The following is a 20111-nucleotide window of genomic DNA, read 5'->3' as shown; positions in this document are numbered from 1 at the left end:
GACGCGTGTAAAAATCTGGCCAATGCGCAGTTATGGAGGTTGTTTTGAACCGGCGCGGCCGCTAGCCAATCAGACCAGTCTCGCATTGAACTAGCGCGAGGCTGTGCACATAGGATTTAGAGAGCCGAGAGAAGGGAAGACAGGAGAAAGGCGAGACTACAGCACTTCAGACAGCTCAACAACACAGGTATGGCCAAGTGTCCGAACATTACTGCCTAGTATCTTAATACCCATTATACACTTTGATTTGTGCTATTAATGCAAAGTATCCATTGTATTGCATCCCCTTGTATAGACTGTAGTTATATGATTCTTGCCTCTTTCCTGGTGTTTATTTTTATTCTGCTGGCTTTCATGTGTTATAAATAAGAGTTTTTCAGTCATATTTTGCTTAAATGCATTTCCAAAAAGCTACCTAATGTTTTTCCAGAATTATGTATATGGTTATTTGAAAAGAAAAAGAAATGCAATGAAATCGGTCTAAATGAGTTAAAACGCCTAATTCATCCACTCTGTGATGAAAATTCGATCAGAAATGGATTGGTCATATGTCGTGTGAGATACTCTTTATTTTTTCTCACATAAAAGCGGTGCAAAGTTATTTAAATGAATTTTCATGTTGTGGCTATTCTTCACACGCATCGCTGCTGTGTGTGTAACACTATGAATATGGCTGGCTCTGTCCTGTCTACGAATAAGCCTGTCCTTCTAATAGAAACCCATTTCGATGACATCTTTGCAAATATTCAGTTATAATGGTAGAAAATATTCGGTTTCCACCAAATATCTTGCTCTCTATCTCATCATATAAAATATACTTGAATTTTCCCGTCAGAAATATATTTTTACACTTTGTATACGCTCGTCCAATGCTCATGCATTAAAATGGCTGGCGCTTTAAACCATTGACAAGGAGCTGCTCGTACACGCAGAAGGGACCGGAGATAATTTGAAGAAAAAAACAAATATGCAGCTGGCAAAACACTCCGCTTTTGTTCGTTTTCCTCTGCAAATGACTATCTTCATCTCTATTTGTAAAAGAAAAATGCATTTGGGTAGTTTTGTGCCTTTTCTGAACTTGACAGTTTCGATAGACTAACTCGCAGCAGAAATGGCTGGCGCATAGCCTTTGTTACAAACGGCATTGCACCAAGCCATAGCAATAGGGATAGCCCACAACTTTGGAAAATAGTTAAATATGTCTAAGTTAGCCATGACAGCGGGAAAAACACGGAAGGAATATGGAGTATGATGTCTGCTTTATCTAACATTAACATTTTGTTGTGGGAGCGTATATTTTTTACAGAATCGTCTTCGAAAACCCAGGGGGTGTGTTCGGCTTTGTTAGGCTAAAAAGCCTTCCCCTCGTTCGTCCCACAGAAGCCATTTTAATGAATGGGCGCTATTGCAAAGAAGAGCAAACCTTTCCTACTCTATACTGCTAGTACCAATAGCCTATGCTTGTACTGGGAGCGAAAGCATAGCGTTTGGAGCCTTATTCTGTAAAAGTAATGGATTTTAAAGAAGCGTATTAGCAAGGAATGCAAGATGGAGGAAAATAAACAGCAGTTTCTCTCATGAGGACGCATTTCACAAAATGGAAGATGAATAAATCGCGTTGATGACCTTTCTGTTTTGTGAGAGCGAACTCGCCGCGCAATAGCATCATAATAACCCGTAGCGCACATAGGCTTTATAGCTGGTGAGGCAGTATGAATGTATGGCAGTTAAATAGAGTGATCCAAAGTTTAGACGCCAAAAAATAGACAATGATTTAAAAAAAAAAAAAAAAAAAACAGTAATGGACATGGGCGTTGGCGACAAAGGAAAATGACATTTTCCTTTCAGAAAGCATTTTTATTTTCATATATTTTGGTCCATTAATTCAAATGAATAAATAACCATAATAATGGATTTTCCCACATGATTAAATGATAGGCTAATGAAATAATACTATTTTTTATTTCTATTTTTAAAAATGAAATCAATAAAAAAAAAAATTGGAAGCCTGTAATTGCTCATTTTTCCAAAAAAGCAATTTAGGACTTACCAGTTTAATACTGAATCCCCAGAGGAATTTAAGGCTGAATTAAAGAAGCAATGACAAATATAGCTCATTAATAATCTGAACACATCCTCACATCTAATGGGGAGGGTCCTTTGGCCCACACCAAATTTGGTTTGGTAATGACTAGCATCACCTTCTCTGAAGCCAATTTAAATCAAGATGCCTGTGTGAAATCTGCTGTTTTATTAATTTCTTGAAATTGTCAGACCATTGCTGTTATGCAAAGGAGATTTTGTGCAGCTAAAGATCATTGCTCATTGTGGGTGACAATCAGTATTTAATGACATTTCAACCCTCTCCCCTCTCGCTTTCAGACACTAATAGAAAATCAGAAGGTCAAGGTGAACAAACTCCCCCTGTCTGATCAGTATGGCCAAAGGGGACCCCAGGAAGCCCAAGGGCAAGATGTCCGCCTACGCCTACTTCGTACAGACGTGCCATGAGGAGCACAAGAAGAAGACCCCTGAGATCCCTGTCAACTTCACAGAGTTCTCCAAGAAATGCTCTGGGAGATGGAAGGTTGGTCCACCCAGTCATATCAGGACTGTAGTCATGATGACACTTGCATGTCACTTCAAACACGACACAAACTTGGTCTGGCTTGTGCACTTTAAAGTGATGCACTTCATTCTGTATCACAATCTATTATAATATCTGTATTATAATAGATTGTGATTGTTCATCCATACAAATTAGAATTGAAATTAATAGAATAAATAGAATTCAGTAAAACATAATTTAATCTGAACAAAAACATACACAGGGACCTTTATATTTTATTCACTTTGGTTTACCAGCAGCCTCGTACATAGCCATATAGTTTGTGTGACAGTAGTGGGAGTTGCACACAATAACATCAGTTTTGTTGATTAACCTGGTTTTCCCCAGAGCTGCTCAGTATGACTAAAGCTTATTTCTGTCCACAGATGATGACGGAGAAAGAAAAATCTAAGTTTGAAGACCTGGCCCGACAGGACAAGGTACGCTATGACCAAGAGATGATGCACTACAACCCAGGCAATAAGAGGGGCAAGAAGAAGGACCCCAATGCCCCCAAGAGACCACCGTATGTTAACCCCCTACTATCTGACTGTTATTTTTAACAGTAAACATTTCAGTTGTGTGTTATTGTACCTTGCATGAGCCTCAATAGGCTACTTGATTGTTACATTGTTCTTTGTGATTCTTCAAGACTCTATAAATGCTGTCCAATGAGTAGCCAAACGGTGTGTATTGCATGGTAGGCTAAACATCTTTACTCACTTACAGCTCGGGTTTCTTCATCTTCTGCTCAGACCACCGGCCTAAAATTAAGGCCCAGTTCCCCGGCCTCGGCATCGGAGATGTGGCCAAGAAACTCGGTGAAATCTGGAACAGTCTCCCAGATGGCAGTAAGCAGCCGTACCTACAGAAAGCTAACAAGCTGAAGGACAAGTATCAGAAGGTAAGTCTCCTGTGTACATGCTCATGTGCATGTAGTGTGTCGTTACCATACTATACTTTACTATACTCTACTGAATTTGAAAGAAATCTTTACAGGCCTTGCCATTCTTGCAAGTTAATTATATGGGCATGGCAATAAGAGAGTCCCCCAGTATACATAAATCCTGTGCATTATTTAAAATCACCCAGACCATGTGAATATTTTGAAACATATCTCTTTATCATTCCTTCTGAACTCCTTTTAAATTTTACAATATCAAGGGGCTTTTATGTTTGTTGCTGTAAGATGTCATACATAATTTCTTGTAAGGTAGCACTTAAAAGATTGTATTTATTGGAAGTGTTTGTTTAAAAGATTGTATTTATTGGAAGTATTTGTTTAAAAGATTGTATTTATTGGAAGTATTTGTTGTTACTGGAAGGTCTTCTTCTGCTCTATAGCTTGAATGTCAGTTCATTTGTAAGTCACGTTGGATAGAAACGCCATCTAAATGAATAAATGTGAAATGTGAAAGGTAAATGTAGCAAGCCCTCATTGAAATCTCCCGTTTCTTCATCTGCAGGATGTTGCTGACTACAGGTCAAAGGGCAAGGTGGGCAGCGGTGGTGGTGTCGGCGGCGGTGTCGGCGGTGGTGGCGGGATGAGCATGAGTATGAGCATGGGCAATGGCATGGCCGTGGGTGCCATGAATATGGGCATGGGCATGGGCATGAGTATGGGTATGGCACCCAAGCAGATGATGAAAGGCCACAAGGACGATGATGACGATGAAGATGATGATGAGGACGAGGAAGATGAGGATGACGAGGATGAGGACGATGATGAATAGACTGGATTTGCCCATGTATTTTCCTATAATTAGGCTATAATTACATTATTATTATTATTATTATTACACAATTTCTTTTACAGTTGAAGTGCAGTAGGGATAAGGACACACTGGTTGTCCTTCCGATCTGACTTCCCCTCCCAATTTCCACCATGAGTTCCTTTGACTATTCGTGTTTACTGTATGTGCTCTGCATCTCAAATTATGCTGCACTCAGTTGCAGGGCCACCAGTAGACTTTAGGAGCCCTTAACTTTCCAAGGAGTGAGTGTGTTTGTGTGTGTGTGTGTGTGTGTGTGTGTGTGTGTGTGTGCGCGCGTGCGTGTGCGTGCGTGTGTGCAAGCGAGTGTGAGTGTTAGGAAGGGAGGAGGTTGGATTTTCGGAGGCCCCAATCTACCAGAGATACATTTCAAGGGTATGGTAGCGCTCTGGTACGGTCTAGACTGTTGTTTCATATGGGGGTGATGGAAGACAGTTTTGGAGGCCCTGAGTGGTCCACTCAGAGGTGGAGCCTGTCATGCTCTGGTTTGAGGTGTAGAACCAATGCTGTGGGAGAGCAGACCTTGGCTCCTACCCCCTAACGTTTGTGTGTATGTGTGTGTTTGTGCGTGTTGCATCCACAATGTTGTCACAGTCCAATGTATTGACGATCTCTCTGTATTTAACCCACCTGGTGTATAATGAAATGCATTTAAACAAGTGGTAGCATTGCAGCATTTAAACATGTTCTTGTTTTATTATCCTTGACAAAGAGATGTCTAAGGTGGTGTGTGTGTGTAACTGTATATGCTTGATATAGACTAGTTATTTTCTTGTGTTTTTGTTACGTTCATAGGTATTGAAAACTGTACATGTGTTGGTGTCGATGATACCCATGCACTACACACTACTTCAGTCTATCAGTTAATCCCATGGTTTTCTTTTGCATTGTTGTGGGGCAATTTCAAACGAAAGATCTACGTTCCAGAATATCACGACATAGGCACCCATTAGCACTTAGACACCAGGGCCCTTGTGCTCGTCTATAGAAAGAAAAGAGAAAGGTATAGCTATTTCTCTTTCTTTCTTAGATATGTTAACATTTTTTTTTTTTTTTTTTTTACAAGGTGCATTTTTAATGTTAACTGTTGTGTATTCCTCATGTTTCATGAACAAACAGAGAGAGAGTGCGACTGTTGATGATAAATCTGTACTTATATGTATCTAAGATTTTCTTTTATATGTTTAGGATGCTATGTTTGCTATTAAAGCGACACATGCAGTTTTATAGCTGTGCTATTTCATTTTGCTGCTGCTCCTTCTGCCCATCTCACAGGCTGAATGGAACAACAAGGAGTCCTTTTATTAACAAATGAATGTGTTTGTGTCTTATTAATGAACAACCTGAAGACCTGCAATAAAGACGCCAAACATACGTTATTTGGGATCATTATATCACTGTGAAACAGAGGAGGACAAATTTGAAAGAAAAAAGAAAATGCACACGATTATCCCTAATGCCACCTGTGTGGCCCCTATTGTCATTACTTTCTTGGATATGTAGTCACAGAGAATTAGTCCTCTTTGGCTGTAATGGTTCTCTTCAGTGAGTCCAATTGGCGCTGTTATTACTCACAGCAGGGAATACAGAAGATGTATTGTTAGACAATATTGACATCTACTTCATGGTATGGATTCCACAATAATATAAAAGGTTCACAGTCTGGATGATCTAGACTAGAAGCCTTTAATTGAATTAAACCCGAGAAGATTGAATTACCCATTAGATTATCTTGATCCTCTTTGACCATGTGCCTTTTTTCCCCTCAGAAAGTCTGCTCCTGTTTTTTGGAAGTTTTTTGGTTGGGTTGTGAGGAGGATTAAAAGGGGGTGTTTGAAGAGCTGAGATTATGGCAGTTATAAAGAGCATGGATGGGGAGATCTCAGTGTCTGTGATCTGAGGTGATGAGGCTTGCCTTAAGTAAGCTGCAGGGGCTCTGCAGTTGAGAGATCTAATTGCTCTTAATTCAGGAGTTTATGTCCTCAAGTTTACTAAGCAGGACAAGAGGGTGATTGTTTTTGCCCATATCTTTCAGACTTTTTTGTTGGGATTTCTTCAGATAGCTTGTTGGCCATTTTTCAGCTGCAGGAGCATGTGGAAGATGAGGATGTCATTGAAATGTTGGAGTCAGGCACGCGCTATTAAAAATAAAAGATAAAGGGCATGACTGTGCTGATTAATAGCGCAAATTAAAAGTTCAAAAGTTCATGAAGAAACTATTTTTCTCAGCAGAGAGGCTATCCGTATTATTTGAAGGTGTTGATTTATAACAAATCAAAGTTTAAGGTTTGGAAAAAGTATAGCTCTAAAAAGGCCACAGTAATTTCATTACTTGTGATGGACTATCAGAAAAGGTCAGTTCAATGCTGAAGTATTTCTGTTAAGCTCAGTTACGCTGAAGTATTTCTGACCACTGCTTTAAATGTGAATTATAACTAAAGTAATTTTAACTGGTTAGTATTCATCACATATTTCCCTTTCTCTGTCTGGGGGCTCTACTTGGTACATATTTTGTTGTCAACATCACCTGTTTCCTGTCTCGGGTTAGACATCTATTGTTAGATGTAACCCAAGGTGACCGTGGGAGGATTATAGGATGGGTGGAGGACAGGTTCGTTTCGTGCTTTTGAAACATTCCAAACCAATCCAATGCTTTGTGAAGACAGAACTCAAGGGAGCAGTGCAGAGTCAAAGAGTGAACGGCAAGGCTGAGTGGTGCACATGAGCACGCAGCCTGGTTTTTATTGGCTTAAACACCAATTCAATTTCAAAATTTAGATGAGTTGTCTCCAGATGTTCTGCTCTCTCCCTCTCTCTCTCTCTCTCTCTCTCTCTCTCTCCACAAGATAATGGCCTCACATTGTACCTCAATGTTCTGTCAAGGGGAAACCCGTCTGGTTTGTATTGGCTTAAACACCAATTCAATTTCAGAATTCAGAATTTAGATCCAGATGTTCTGCTCTCTCTCCTCAAGATGCTGACCTCACATGATGCCTCAATGTTCTGCTTATTAAGGCCTTGATTCTGCTCTCTTGCAGACGCACACAGATGTACACCAGGGACACGTAGCAGATCTTATCGTACATTTTAGTCTGGTTGGAGTCTGTCCATGCACAGTGGGTGCAAACAGGCATTTGGAAAGAACTTTCATAGATGTTGCTCAACTGCTGCACAGTGAATGCAAAGCATCAACAAAAAAGTTGTTTTCTTGGTACATGTTTCACATGTGTGTTCATATTGTTGAGTTTAGCGAACACACCTTAACCTTAACTCATCTGATATTATATCAGCATCAGCTGCTGCTGAAATTGCATCAACTAGACTACTAGAGTGACTTTTAGGGGTCAGTTTATTCCCAGCTCTGCTCCAGAGCATTCAGGTGGACCAGGCTCTGAGCTCTCTTTATACTCACCATCTCTGTTGGGGGATGCATAGTTCCCCGATCTTTTGTGCAGATATTTCAGTTATCTGCATTGTTATCGGCTGTCAGTTATACACCGTACCTAACACCTTTCACTGTCACATACAAGTACTCAGGGTATTATAACACATCAGGGTGCACATCAATTCAATTCAAATTCAAAGAACTTTGTTTTTTCATTAGGAACTTCATGTGTGAAAAGCATCAATATGTGTCCAGTTCACCTACACACACATACACACTTATCATCATATACTGTACAACACCCAACATATCCCACACATCACATGGAGCGACCTGGCGACATACACATACAGTATAAAATACCATGTCTAAATATACTTAAGAGCAACAATAATAAAGAGATGCCTTTGTGAGCGTTTCACTGTGTTGTGAAGTGGGCACCTTCCCTTGTCACAGTTCCACTGAATTAGGCCGATGACACCTCCAGAGGAGTCCCAGACAGACATGAGAAGTAATGAAGTCTGTGGTTTGGGTGAGAACAGTCCTTGACGATGCATCACTTGCCCTGGATTACTTGCCTGATTACTCCCCTACATTTTGACACAAGTGTCTGTAGCCTACGTTTTTCTCCTTGCATTTTCAAAACTCATTCAAGGCTCATTATTTTTGTGTTAATGCATTTGAGGGGAGTTGTCATTACTTTCTATTTCACGTCATGGCATGCCTTCCCAACTTCAAGACCGATTCCAACATAAATAAGTGGAGCAATAATAGTGGCCCAAAAAAGGGGATGCCTTTGCAACACAGGGGCGCCACACCAGAATTTTGAGTCAGTACTTATACCAGTCTGTTTTATCCTGTACTTCTTCAATGTGGAAAGTGTGTACTTTCGCCATCTCTGCGCCCAGGCCCACCATTCTCCAAACTCACAGCGAATATATGTCAAGACTAGAAACAACAACAGATACATTTTCCATCATTACTGAGATACATTTACAACCATGATCAAATAGCAGGGCTCTTCAAATACGTATACTCTGCTTTACTTCTGCAGAGTAGATTAGAGTGGCTCTCTGGCCTTTTCAGCTGTACCCATGCCCCTCTGGTGAAGCTTCTGTGTAAGCATGTGAAAATTCAAGATCTTGAAGTATGCCAAAGATTGCCAACATGTCAACTTCTAGAACATCTTGTGACAAGCTCTTTCGTGAAGTTTAATTCTCTTGTCTCAATGTGGTCTTTGAGTAATTCAGCCATAATCACTAAATTCCTTTAAAGTGACCGTCCTTGAAAACCAAAATCCAACAGAGGCAATTAGCCTCTAACACCTGGTCTTGTGCACTCGCTTTCCTCATTCACACATTTCAGTTTCAGGGTCTGCATACACTTTAGCTCATTCCTTACAAAGGGTTCCTCAATCGCATTCCTCAAGAGAAATGTTAAACGTTAAAGGAGCATTCAGTGATTATGCGCAATTTCAAGTCCATAATATTTTCTGTCACTATCAGCGAACATCCTGTGAGTACACTGTAAAAAAAAAGTCTCCGAAAACTGGAAACAAACCAATTGCGGGCAGCCTGTCCCCAAAACAAAAACGAAACACTGTGTGGAGTTTCTCTGGCAATTCAGAAGGGTTTTGTTTGATCCTTGATTACAATATAATGTATATTGTTTTGGACAAAAGCGTTTGCTAAGAAATCTAAATATAAACATAAACATAAACAAATGCGATGTCATGCGCAATCGCTGACTGCACCTTTAAACCAATAAAGTAAACAATGTGCTCACACTGAGAAACATGTCTCACAGCAGCCACAAGAATACACTTGACTTCTGACATCCAATCAATCTACAAGCCACATACTGAGGTTCTATGAGTTGAGAGGACATTGTAAGTGGCACCAACAGTGAATTTAATGTGGTTACCATCCAATTTTCTCCAGTTCATCTTTCTTTTCTCAACATATGCCAGTTCAGCCATTGTCCTTGTTTTGTTTGGGAAATTTTCTTCTAGTTTCCACTTCTTATTTGACAAAGATGGTCTCTTTCTGATGAAAAGGGGTTATTCAGCTCAGTCTCGGAAAAGAAACTCTTATGACTGATTTCCTGTACATGAATTAAGCCATAGCCCTAGACTAAAAGAGAGTTTCAGTGAAAATTTCCATTGCAAAAATGTAAGTCCAGGGCTAAAGGGAAACTGGCTTTTAACATTCTACTGAGAACTGGTTAAGATTAAAGTCATAGTGAGCCTCACCGTTCCACTGTTGCTACGGCCTTTAAACTCAGTGTCTCAGATACTACGCAATTTACAGTGTTGACAGTGTTGAGGCTGTTTTTCTCACCGTGGAGAGAAGAATGAGAGCATAGAGTAACAGGCAGCATCTATGGCCCCTGTTCACAGACCACTCAGCAGGGCCTCTTGTGACCTTCAGCTTGCGTATCCACAGGGCAGTCAGGTGGAGAAGATCTACATGTGTGTGCTTGTGCTTGTGCTTGTGTGTGTGTGTGTGTCTGTGTGTGTGTGTGTGTGTGTGTGTGTGTGTGTGTGTGTGTGTGTGTGTGTGTTGTGTGTGTCCATGGACACGTATGTGAGGGGTAATTGTGCAAGACCATAATATGTTCAAAAGGGAAATAAAGTAGTCATTGACATATAGTGTCTCTCCTGGCCCAGCTATTGTAAATTAACATATCATCAAATACAGGGCAAATTTGCTGAGCAGGAAACAGAACAGGGAAAGGAGGGCAGCAGTGGGTCTGAGGTCCTGTGCGAGCGTGCTCTGGATGAGATCAGGAAAGCGGCCCTGTATGTGCAAGTGTTGGCTCATGGCAGGGCTGACTTGCCCCCATGCAGAGCAGCTGATGTGAACAGGAACATTGTGTATGAGTACTGGTTCTCTGACTGGTGATAACAGAGACTGAGGTCAATAAAGGTTTCCTGAGTGAAATGCATCTCATGTTGGAGAATTCTATTAAGATGTATGATGATCAGATCTGAGGTTCTTCAAGAAATAGATAATTGCAAATAGAGCACCCTGGCCTGTGGCCTTCGTATATTTATTAAAATAAATATAATATATTGCTACAATGTGTACAACAAACTTACTGTCTGTTAATTCTTCTTAACTTAGTTACTTAGCCCTTAATTTTAACACCAGGAAGGCAGGAATGTTGTGTTTTCAGTGGAGGAAAGTTTAAATCTATCTGCGGTGCTGCATATTCTCTTTTGTGATTGCACTGCAAACTTTCAACTAATGAACCACTCTGCAGTTATTTTGCGTTTCAATACGAGAGCCAACTCCATCTACATGTACCCCATTCCCTTAAAATCATTTATATGTAGCCTACTTCAAACAATATATTCTCATCATCCTGGAGAAGTGAGAGCTATCTATAATGTACTGTGGTGTTTCAGCATACTGATATTTCTATTATGTTTTGTCTTCTATAATCTTCAAGAACACCTAAGTTTGTGTTGCTTAAAAATCCATGAAGATTGAAGTCATACCTACATGCAGTTCCAAAATGTTGCCAGCAGAGAGCACCAGGGAGTATGTTGTACTATTATTTCTTTGCATGTCAGAGGACTCAAGTGGTACCCTGTTGTGGGAAACTTTAATAGATAGATAGATAGATAGATACTTTATTGATCCCCAGGGGAAATAAAATGGGTAAACTGTATTACATGGAATTTACTTGGAATACTCTCTAGGCTCTAGGCGTGCTCAAGTAAATATGTATAGTTTAGTCACCTATTAGTAGGCATCAACTTCAAGCAAACAACTTCAATCTTCAAAAGCACACAGGCCTGTAAAACCAGACTAAAAACAGACAGCATTAAGCAAATGAAAATGAATAGGCTAAAGGAGAGAAAGAAAGAAGAAAGAATTGAAAGGGGATTGGAGGGAAGGGATAGAGGAAGATCAGCTCTATTGAAGGACAATAAGGTTTGCCTTGGCCACACAAAACTCACTGACTGCAAACTATTGCATATGCACGAAGTTGTTAAGGATGCAATTATTTGTTTTTTCTTTATCTATTACTGTGAGTTACACCCTCTCGCCGAAAATTAATTTAATTGGCAGTCCCAAGGGCAGGGCGGGCATGCAAAGATAGAGCACAGTTCGGCGCATTTAATTGGATAGGACAAGTGCCAGTTACGAGTAGAGGGAACGCCCCAATTCAGTGCTGCTGTCAGAGGCGGTCGACGGAATCGAGAGAGGTTTCCGTCTGCGGAAACGAATCGACAAGAGAGAGAGCGAGCAAATTCATAGGGCTCCGAGAGGAAGAAAGACTGAAGAGAAAGGTGGACCCAGCGCAAACACACATTCACCTTACTTGAATACATTTATACTTAAAACATTGAAGATAAGGCCTGCGGAGATGGGCGATAAGGCGGGGACCAGGTAAGAGTCTTTTTTCTCACCCCCCGGTTTAACCGTAGGCTACTTTGCAAGTTTCGCTGTATTTCGAGAGATCGATGCAATAGGCTGTAGTGCAACATTTTTAACATAACCTATATTATAAGCGCTTCATTAACCATTAGGGTGAACCAGTGTGGAGTCTCCGGGAACCAGGTAGCGTTATAGGTTATTCTCCTAACGATGGCACAGCTATTGGTGTCAAAAATGTATAGTGCTAGCTATCCAAGCGTTATGCAGCTAGTGAACGATTGAAAAGGACACCGCAGTTCAACCAACTGTCTGTCTACTTACGTAGGGTGGGGTTAGGACTGACCAGCTTTCGTGCTTCCAGCAAAATGGCAAAAATACATATCGGTGTCCTGCTTTTGATTCGGTTGTCCAGTCTTCTACTAACAGGAACACTGGACTCTTCCAGACTTACGTGAACAACGTGATTTCTTTACTCAACACTGTCAGTCTATAGTAGCCTACTGATTAAGTGGGCTACGCGAATGTATCTATATCGGGTTAGGATACTTGTAACATTGTCTGTAACTTGCAACATTGTTAATACGCCATTTGATAGTGATTCCAAGTCATCCGCAGCGTTGCTGTTATTTTGTATATCTGAACCCTTAGCTCTTTGGCTAACATTTCAGCCAGCAGTTATGGCGTTTTTATAAACAACGAATATGAAAATAGCCATAGGCTACAAAAATGAACAGTCGGATACGAGTTTGGAGTCTGTGCTCTATGCGCAATCTGCGAGAGAAGTAACTGTTGCAACTTCCAGCTAAATATTTAACGCGCCTAGCTCGCGACTTCAAGCACAACTTCGTCCTTCGTTTGGGTTTCCGTTTGTGACAACAACGGATAACCAAACGTACCACGCAATCTAAATAGATTTTTTAGCCTCCTTATGTACTCTCTGCGCTCTCTCTATGCGTTAAGAACGAATCAGACGACCCCTGCACTGTCGTGGTGGAGATGTGCGTGTGTTGTAACCTAGAAAACCTATTTTATTTCACATTCATTCCCCGCCCACGCTTTACGCATTGTGCTAGTATACTGACTGAAGAGAAGGGTAGCCTTGGTGCTTGCTGTTTTTTATTTTTTTTATTTTAGCCCTCTGCCTTGGGTGGCTTCTATGGCGTTTCTTTGAAAGCACGGTTCTACACAAATATGTCACCGGCTCTTCGCGAGGACCCCCTCCTTCAGGTAGTGACGTGGGTTTGACGTCTGACTTTGAATACATTTTAATAGCCTACACGCACGGTACACACGTGGATTTGGATGTCATTGGAAAGTGTATAAATGGAGTACAGTATGCCACCGCTACAGAAGCATTTCCCTTAGGCCTACCTTTCCTTTTCCCACATATGTTTCGCAGTCTTGACGGGTACCTGGGTATACAAACAGACCCTCAAGAGGCTTATAAGTTGTTTTCGCGTCGCACTGTGTGATAATCAGCTTAAAACATGGTTTTTGCCAGAAGGGAACAGTTGGTCTAGGCTCATGCCAAAACAACTAAAGCAGGAAAGAACTCTGGGTTCATAATTGATTGACACACATTCAGGATACCAAGAGGTTTGCCAGTGAGAGGAGTGTTTGTGTGTGTAGGTGTCACTGGCTGTTCTCTCTGCATTCCAGTTGGGTTGAGACAATTTAAAACTCTCTTTAACGATATCTCTCTCTCTCTCTCTCTCTCTCATATACATCCAACTCCTATTTTTCTTGCCTGCCCTCTCTCTTCCTCATCAGTATGATCTCATTTGTTCATTACCCTTCTCCTTTCCTCTCTGTAATTCTCTCCGTCTCTCGCTCAATTCACAAGAGATGTGTAGGCTGGGAGGTGTGGGTGCATACAGCTCCATGATGCTGCGCTCAGTGGCTGATCCAGAACTGCTGCAGGCAGGCTTCAAAATTTGTTGAAATGCAATTAAATTATGAAATGTGTTATTTGTAGACTTTATCTTTGTCTTTTTCCCCATCTATGTTGGCTCTCCTCATTTTCCACTTACAAGAACATGACTAAAGACAAGGGTGAAAGGTCAGTTTAAATGAGAAACCTCAGGTGGGAAGGTTGAGAGACCCACTGTGCTACTGCCAACTGGCGTCATGCGTGCATTTACTTTCCGCCTCTGCAGCCATTGTGGTTGGTGCTCTAAACCCGACAGCAAAAAAAAGCTTATAAAATATTTTAATATAGGTTTCATTAGATGCAGTGTGCTGTTTTGAACAACAATTTCATTTGGTGCATGCATTTTCTTGATTCCTCAGCTCTTCAGCTTTTTGCGATGTGTTTATGATATATCTTTATGATTTCTTAGAACTTGATATCTATCTAAATTGACACTATTCTAGTGAAGCTGTAAGTCACTCATTTTTTCACTCAAAATGATTTGCTAGGCCACATCACCTTGCAGGAATGATGTGTAGCAGCTCGAAACTTGACCTTGGAGGGAGAATCCTTTTGTGTATTTGACCAGCATGCAACCACTCTGAGACAGTTTAATTGATGGTGTTGTGACATCAGTCTCAAACTAGTTGCATCACGTCTTTCTGTTTTCTTTGAAATATTGGCAACATTATCACAGTATCTGAAGACTTGAATATTCCACCACGTCGAGAACAAGAAATGTGCAAACACAAACTGCAAGAAATTGCAAAATGGCGAACATCTAACAAGAGTTCTTTACTAGCTTCATTCCTGCATGGTGAAAGAAGCAAATGGTTGCACTGTGGATGTAGGCAGATGGGGCGGCACACTCGAGAGGGAGAAGGAACCCCTTAGCACACAGAAGCATTCCTGCACCTCCTCAAGGTGAACCACTCTGTGTGCGGAGAGATTCCTTCAGTGACTGGGGCCTCCATCTAACGTCATATGTCAGAATGGGAGGTCAAGCAACAGGCGTTCGTCTCGAATGATTCAGAGAAAAGTCTCTTTGAACTATAGAGTGTGTTGGCATGCAGGCATTTAAAGTGCAGAAAACGGACCCTGCATGGAAGGTGTAGACAAGTTAGACCTAAACAGATGCCCTGCTCAGGTTAGCAGCTCTGAAATCCCTCTGCTGCCACCATTGTGATTTCACAGGATTTGCCACCCATCATTTATCCAAATGGCTGTAGATAGACCACATTAATGAGATGAGGTCTACTCATTAATTGATGGAGCTGTCACGCAGCGAAGGGTTAATGTGTCGTTCGCTGACCTTTGTCTTTTGGGGAGTGAAGGTTGCTGCCCATTGAAGAGGGTATTTTAGATTTTAATCTTCTCTCATTTCTTGCACATATCCCAGTGTGTCCTTGTCAACCCCTCCCTCTTCTCTTCTTAGTGTTCTGTTGTTCTCTCTCTCTCTCTCTCTCTCTCTCTCTCTCTCCGCATCCCTTTCCACCCACCCAACATTCAATCCGAGTGTGTGACCACTCCAGACCACCGAGGGGCTTTGCTATTTCCATGGTAACAGCAACAAGCAGGTCCGCCGTGAGCTGTCCAAAGTCCTGCCTGTTTACAGAGGCAAATGTTATTGCCAGAATGAGCTCTCTAACCAAATGACCTTCCCTTGCTTCTCTTCTCTCCTCCACACTGCTCTGCAGTATGCATACTTTTTTTCTCACTACCTCAGTCACTATCTGTGTACTCTCCTCTTCCTTCCTCTTTTTTCTTTTCAAATCATAATCTGTCCATCTCTGTGCGGTCAGGAACTCCTACTTTATGTGTTGAGGTGCCTGCAATTTTCAGCTGTGTGTGTGTGTGTGTGTGTGTGTGTGCGTGCGTGCGTGCGCGAGTAAAATGACGGTTCTCTCTAAATGTTCTAAATGACATCCAAGTGGTTTGCATGTGTTTGCACAGGTGTGTGTGTGTGTCTGCACAGGTGTGTGTGTGTGTGTGTGTGTGTGTGTGTGTTTGCAGTAGCCACATTTGATGTGTTGTAGTGTATGTGTGTTCACACTTTTTCTGTCTTGTCATACCGGCTCATGCTCCCACACACCTTCACACTGCGTTAGCACACACACACACACACACACACACACACACACACACATGCACACACGCACACAGACATGCACACAGGAACACCTCACCATCTCATCTGTTTAATGGTGTTATTATCTGGTGCTTGCTTGGTGAGCCTATAAATTTGTCTGGCTGGGTGTACAGCTTCCTCGCAGGGGCCTTGGGTCCCGTGCTTTATGTCCTCCTCCTCCTTCCTCCTCGACTCCAGCAGTCCCATCCCGACTCCACTCCCTCGCAGTCTCTCACGGTCACACGGTCACATTGTCTCACGGTCACACCGCACTCAGATGCTGGACAGCAAGGGGCCTGGGCTCCACCACACCTGGAGGGACTTGCTGCGGCAAAGTATGTAGACGTGATGTCGCTGTGAAAATGTGTACCATCACTTCTTCCACACGCAACATGCTGTCATTGTGTGTGTGTGTGTGCGCGTGTGTGTTGGAGGTGCATCCACCTGTTGGTTTGCTATAGCTTCTCGGGTAGGCTAGCTATGCAGATGAATTCACTCATGGCATTTAAGTAAGTAAGTATAAGTATATATACTCTTTTGATCCCGTGAGGGAAATTTGGTCTCTGCATTTATCCCAATCCGTGAATTAGTGAAACACACTCAGCACACAGTGACCACACAGTGAGGTGAAGCACACACTAATCCCAGCGCAGTGAGCTGCCTGCAACAACAGCGGCGCTCGGGGAGCAGTGAGGGGTTAGGTGCCTCAAGGGCACCTAACTGGCAACCCTCTGGTTACAAGTCCGAAGGCCACGGCTGCCCTACTCTTTGGCCGAGAGTGGAGTATATTGTTTCAGTGAATGTGCTGTAGCTCAAAACATTAGCCTCTCCGCTGCACATCCTTTCTACTGTCAACATGTGTGTGTGTGTGTGTGTGTGTGTGTGTGTGTGTGTGTGTGTGTGTGTGTGTGTGTGTGGGCCACGAGTGAGAGCTGAGGGTTTTGTGGGGTCCGGCTGATGGGACATAATGTCCAGTCTGGGAGAGAAAATGAAACTTGTGGCTTGACCATGATTGAATACAAGCGAGGACAGTGTGGAGAACTTTACACACATACACACGCACACAAAATTGTAGTATAATTGTTTTTTTATATAAAGAGCTTCTATTTTTTGTGACAAAAAACAATCAGCATGGGTAGATACTCTATATGTCTGTGTCTGTGTGTGTGTGTGTGTGTGTGTGTAATCCTTCATTCTGCCAATCTTGCCATCTGAACACCACCTCCTCCAAAACCCACTCCCGTCTGCCTTTTCTCTGGTACCTCATCAAGGTGGTGACGTCTGTGTAGGCAACAGTGTCCACTCGTGTGTGCACTTGAGTCTCCAACTCTCCACATCACTCCTCTCCTCCCTCACTGGTCCCACTGCGCTGGAGACCCAACACTACTGCTGCTACTAATACTCTCACTACCCCTACTGCCGTGGCCAAGGAACTGTGTTCTCTTTGCTGCTGCGACTACGGCTCCTCCAGAGGAGATGGAGCTAGATGTCTCTGGGCCGTGCTGTGTGGTGGGGTGGGGCGGTTAGCCCAGAGCCCTGTGGGTGGAAGGAGGTGGTGTGGGTTAGGCTGAGGTGGCGATGAAGCGGATGCTCTGCACAAATCTGATGCAGTGGCAGAGGCAGCCATTCAGGGTTGGTGATGTGAGTATGAAAAGCAGGCCTGGTTGTTGCAGATCTTGCAGCTATAAATAAGTTGTTTTTTTGCGTGTGTTTGTGTGTTACCATTGTTGCGTGTTGTCACTTTCTTTGTTTCTCTCCCTCTCACTCTCTCTTCCTCTCTGTCTCTCTATCTGTCTCATGTGCACACACACACACACACACTTTCTCTCTTACACACACACACACACACACACAAACACAAAGACACATACACACTACACAATATGGATTTTGAATCCAATCATTTCTTGCCCTCTCTCTTTGTGCCCCCCCCCCCATCTCTCTGCGCTTATCTTCTCTCTCACAGCTCTTATATCAGCCACTTTCAATCGGGATGTTTCTCACAGTCCCGTGCATTTGCATGTTGTTTGTATATCTGCAGATGCGCACACACGCGCGCACACCAAGAGAAACACATAGGCACACACACACACACACACACCGAGAGAAACACATAGGCACACACACACACCAAGAGAAACACATAGGCACACACACACACACACACACACACCAAGAGAAACACATAGGCACACACACACACACCAAGAGAAACACATAGGCACACACACACACACACCAAGAGAAACACATAGGCACACACACACACACACACACACACACACACACACACCAAGAGAAACACATAGGCACACACACACCAAGAGAAACACATAGGCACACACACACACACACACACACACACACCAAGAGAAACACATAGGCACACACACACACACACACACACACACACACACATAGTCAAGTCAAGTCAAGTCAAGTCAAGTCAAGTCGGCTTTTATTGTCAATTTCTTTACATGCACTGGTCATACAAAGAATTGAAATTTCGTTTCTTACTTTCCCATGCAGACATAGACATACTTTAAATACAGACATAGACATACTTTAGACATAGCCATAGACAATAAACATTAAATTAAAGTGCAAGACTGAAATATAGAACATGTATGTATCAAAATAGAAATATAGGACATATATTAAAAAAAAAAAATAGAGGTAGTTGTGTTGTATATTTCTATAGTCTTAACAGTTACATGAAGTTTAAACTTGTGCTTGTGTGACCTGTATATTTACATTGATATGCAGTATGCAGTAATTCAAGTATATCAGGCTTGATGTGAAGCAGCAACACGTTTGGCTGCGCAGTCACAGTGCAGTTCCACATGGCGGTGTTGGGGGGGGGGGGGAGGGGGGGGGGTTGGTAGACAGGATCCTAGTTTCCTAGGTTCCTGGTTGGCTGGTGGGTGGGGGGGGCTGTCAGTGATGGGAGAGTGGGTAGAGTGTTCAGCATCCTGATAGGCACACACACACACACACATAGGCACACACACACACTAAGAGAAACACATAGGCACACACACACACCAAGAGAAACAGATAGGCACACACACACCAAGAGAAACACATAGGCACACACACACACACACACACCAAGAGAAACACATAGACACACACACACACACACACACACACACACACGGTGGTCATCCTACACCACTGTGCATGGCTCTGTAAATGTGGTGTCTGAGTATCGACTGCAGTTAAAAGCTCTTCATAATGGAGTCTAGTGTTTGTCCAGCTCGCCGGTCTCACTGTCTGTGTCCTTTTTTCTTTCATCCCTTCTATCTCTCTCTCCCTTCATCTGTTATCTGTTTGTTTGTACAATGTCCACAGTTCTCTTCCTCTGCCCTGTTTCTCTCTCTTTTTTTCTCATCTCTGTTTCTTCTCTTCTCATGTATGTCCTCTCTCTCTCTCTCTCTCTCTCTCTCTCTCTCTCTCTCTCTCTCTCTCTCTCTCTCTCTCTCTCTCTTTTGTCTTCTTTTTTCCCCTCCTATTCTTTCATTTGCTCCATGTTTCAGTCTCTTGCCAATGTGATGTGTGTGTGTGTGTGTGTGTGCGCGCGTGTGTGTGTGTGTGCGTGCAGGATTGCGGAGAGTGTGTTTGCATTGTGGGGGATCCTCTCTCTTCCTGCTGCTAATCAGCAGGCCTGTGAGAGCAGGAGTGGCGGTGGCGGCAGCAGTGGCGGCATTGCTGGAATGTGGGCCCAGCACGGGCAGCTCACACGGGACCGCTTCCAGCCAGCCAGCTGGGCCTGATTTAAACGCAGCTGCGGCGGCGGAGCAGAACTGACCCGGGCTGGGCTGGGTTGGGTGGAGGAGAGTTCACGGAGCATGTGGGTTCAGCCTGTCCACTCTCCTGATGTAAGGATTGGTTGAGGTGAACAGGTCACTTGTGGTGGAA

General features: G+C 42.7%; 2 protein-coding genes across 2 annotated transcripts in view; both read left to right on the top strand.

Moving 5' to 3' along the window:
- Positions 1-90: 90 nt before the first annotated feature.
- Positions 91-5607, top strand: hmgb3a (high mobility group box 3a). The gene is made up of 5 exons (XM_042070857.1): positions 91-187; positions 2383-2587; positions 2995-3134; positions 3338-3512; positions 4075-5607. Exons 2-5 carry the CDS (start codon positions 2438-2440, stop codon positions 4339-4341), a joined length of 732 nt encoding a protein of 243 aa, XP_041926791.1. The 5' UTR covers positions 91-187; positions 2383-2437; the 3' UTR covers positions 4342-5607.
- A 6335-nt stretch (positions 5608-11942) lies between these two features.
- Positions 11943-20111, top strand: part of arrb2b (arrestin, beta 2b) — a 45214-nt gene continuing 37045 nt past the window's right edge. Inside the window, exon 1 of the mRNA XM_042069589.1 lies at positions 11943-12165. Within this exon, the coding sequence (XP_041925523.1) occupies positions 12143-12165 (23 nt within the window). The 5' untranslated portion in view covers positions 11943-12142. The remainder of the gene's footprint in view (positions 12166-20111) is intronic.

Source organism: Alosa sapidissima, chromosome 18, assembly GCF_018492685.1.
Source record: "Alosa sapidissima isolate fAloSap1 chromosome 18, fAloSap1.pri, whole genome shotgun sequence".
Classification (NCBI taxonomy): Eukaryota; Metazoa; Chordata; class Actinopteri; order Clupeiformes; family Clupeidae; genus Alosa; species Alosa sapidissima.
This window is presented reverse-complemented; position numbering and strand designations above follow the sequence as displayed.

Bases quoted from the DNA above. Each gene is read 5' to 3' on its own strand.
- hmgb3a (XM_042070857.1), top strand. From the start codon at position 2,438: ATGGCCAAAGGGGACCCCAGGAAGCCCAAGGGCAAGATGTCCGCCTAC. The intron at 2,588-2,994 runs GTTGGTCCACCC...TTCTGTCCACAG, and splicing joins AATGCTCTGGGAGATGGAAG to ATGATGACGGAGAAAGAAAA. The intron at 3,513-4,074 runs GTAAGTCTCCTG...CTTCATCTGCAG, and splicing joins TGAAGGACAAGTATCAGAAG to GATGTTGCTGACTACAGGTC.